The following is a 2,780-nucleotide window of genomic DNA, read 5'->3' as shown; positions in this document are numbered from 1 at the left end:
GAGAGTCATCCTCAACACATATTCGGACAACAAACACATCGGTGCAGAAAGTCATTTACAACAGCTTCTCATAATAAGACGATTTCAGTTTGAAACTCTGGCATGAAAGGTAATACATTTCTCAAAGAAGATTTATTTTGCTAACTTTCCAGGACGAGACAAACGTTTCGATTCTCATTCCGGACCTCATTTTTTTTTTTTGAGCAGAGCCGTCTCGATATCCAAAAGCAGCGGGAACGCCCCGCAGCCACCCAAGCTTCCGATACAATTCGTTGGGTTTTTTTCTAGTCTGGATAAGACGGCGTCTCAATAAAGAAAGTTAAAAAATAAGATGTTTTGTTGAACTCGTGCATCTCATGCCAGAGAAATGATCTGTGAAAGCGTGGCCGAAGGACAGAGGCTAAAAGCGGAACGCTGCAAACTTTGGAGGTCACGTCTTCCTCCAAGTTTGTTCCAGGAAGTCGTGGAGCACTAATAGCTCCGGTCGAGGCAAAAACACACACCTCTCTCAGCAGTTTGAACTATAGTTGGCCCTGGCTGTATATATATATATATATATATATATGTGGTTAGATGAAGGTGAACGGGAGCTGAGGGAACAACCATGGCTGCAAAGAAAAAAAAAAAAAACCCAGAAACAGAGCTTCGGTTTATGTTACAGCCGAAGCGCCCGCTTGCATTAAACCTCCCATAAGGCGAAAAAGGCGAGTCTGTCCTTTGACTGCACTCGGCTGCGCTAAAGAGAACAAGAGCGGCTGTAATAACTGGGAAATTATTCTAATGCCGCTCAGATTCCTGGGCGCTCATGTTTTATTGAAATAAACACGAGACGCTCGCAACTCACACGAAGGCGCTTTCCCCCCCGTAACAGTGTCATGTGTAAAAAAAAAAACATTAACATAACCATAAACACTGCAATGAGATCCACGGAACAGAGCCGGGTTTTTATGTAACTTGCCCCATTTTAAATTTAGGTTTAAAGAAAAAAGAGAAAAAAAAGAATGTGCTATAAAATGGCAGGTTTGCATTCCTGTGATGAGGATTTTATTTGTTTTGTTGACAACCAGTTTGCTACAGGATTAGCCATGACCTGTTTCAGAGTGTTCATTTTATATATATATATAGTTGCATCAGAGGTTTAAAAAGGTAAATCAGATGTTTTATTAATACTGCAAGAATTCGTAATATATGTTAGTGCTAAAAGAATGTGTTGAAGATGACTCTCAGCTACGACCACGTCAAATTTTAGCTCGATGCAGCAGTAGCAGCAGCAGTAGCAGCAGCAGCAGCAGCAGCAGTAGCAGCAGTAGCAGCAGCAGCAGCAGCAGCAGTAGCAGCAGTAGCAGTAGTAGCAGCAGTAGCAGCAGTAGTAGCAGCAGTAGTATTAGTAGTAGCAGCAGTAGTATTAGTAGTAGATTTGGTTTTAAGGACATGTCAGCAGCGACGGCTATAAGGCGCTGCAAACAAACAGCTCATTTAAAACAAGAAATATGAAGAAAAAAAGAATTATAATTTAAATCTCGTTGTTCTTTTTAATTTGTTTGATAAATGTTTAAAACTTTTCTGTGGTGAGACCTTTTTACCAACACTTTCCATGTTGTTCTGACAGTAAAAACATTGCAGAGAAGCATTTTTCTTTAACCTTTCCAATCCTGTCACTTCTGCATCACAGTCGTTTACAAACAGCTCTATAGTTGCACTAGCAGTTAGCTGTAACACTGGGCTCACTTTTAGCAGGAATATTATGTTTCTGCTGGAATATCCAAGAATGTGACATTCACAATGATGTAAAAGTTTATATTAATGTTTTAATGAACTGATATCATTTGGATTAAGACACAAAAACCTGCTTTAGAAACAAACCAGCCATTTGCTCGTCAGAGCGACAAGCGGACCCACGTCCAAAGCAGATTTTAAGGTCCTAAAACAGCTCAGATCTTCAAAAACTAATATAAGTTAGTGCAAATTCTGTTTTATAGACCTGTCGTCAGTTCTGCATCAGAAATAATGTGTTCAAAGAGCCATCTACAACAGGTAAGATATAAATTATTCAGAATATTCTTCTGAATGACGCCTAAACTATCCCATTAACAGTCAGTCCACGCCAAATTTAACTGGTAGCTCCGTCTCACCTGATGTTCAGACCCGCAAAGTTGGTCCAGGTGAATATGTAGTCTCCACCAAACACCATTCCGATGTATGTGACCAGGATGTTCTGGGGGGGAATTCAGGGAGAAGTTCCTCAGTTAGCGGCCTTTACGGGGCGCTGCCGAAGCTAACCCACTCACCTTTATGCAGCCTATGATGGAGGTGGTGAGCGCCGAGTTGCACTGTGTGCACAGCAGGATGGAGTACATCAAAACAAAGCTGAAAACAAGAAACCAACATGAGCAGCAGATACTGTGTGTTAGATGACACCTGTGGGAGCCGGACGGCTACTTTACCCCATGACACAGGAGAGCACAAACTGCACAACAAACAGGGGATCAGACCAGCCTTCATACTGCAGCCCCTGTTCCAAACACACACACACACACACAAACACACAGACACAGAGATAGTGACACACTCCTGCTGACCGACAATGAATGCTGCAGACTGGTTTGTGTTCCCAAACGTACCGTCTGTAGGTCTCCCGAGCAGTGAGCGTACGCCAGCGTGGGGACGATCATGATCAGAGCGTTGTAATACAGCAGCCCGTACTTGCCGAGCTCCTGCGGACACAGCAGCAATGGGTTACCGTCAGCGTGCGCGCCGGCGAGGCGCTGTGGCCCGCCGCG

The 2,780-nt window shown here is 43.3% G+C and overlaps 1 protein-coding gene across 1 annotated transcript in view; it reads right to left on the bottom strand.

Annotated features, from left to right (window-relative positions):
• Nucleotides 1-1,350: 1,350 nt before the first annotated feature.
• Nucleotides 1,351-2,780, bottom strand: part of LOC108233890 (UDP-N-acetylglucosamine/UDP-glucose/GDP-mannose transporter-like) — a 10,997-nt gene continuing 9,567 nt past the window's right edge. The window contains exons 2-5 of the mRNA XM_037977949.1: nt 2,622-2,765; nt 2,445-2,512; nt 2,289-2,367; nt 1,351-2,215 (exon numbers count right to left, since the gene is read on the bottom strand). Of these exons, the coding sequence (XP_037833877.1) occupies nt 2,129-2,215; nt 2,289-2,367; nt 2,445-2,512; nt 2,622-2,765 (378 nt within the window). The 3' untranslated portion in view covers nt 1,351-2,128. The remainder of the gene's footprint in view (nt 2,216-2,288; nt 2,368-2,444; nt 2,513-2,621; nt 2,766-2,780) is intronic.

Source organism: Kryptolebias marmoratus, linkage group LG10 (genome assembly GCF_001649575.2).
Source record: "Kryptolebias marmoratus isolate JLee-2015 linkage group LG10, ASM164957v2, whole genome shotgun sequence".
In the NCBI taxonomy this organism is placed as follows: Eukaryota; Metazoa; Chordata; class Actinopteri; order Cyprinodontiformes; family Rivulidae; genus Kryptolebias; species Kryptolebias marmoratus.
Note: the sequence above shows the minus strand (reverse complement) of the source record. Positions and strands in the feature narration are given on the sequence as shown.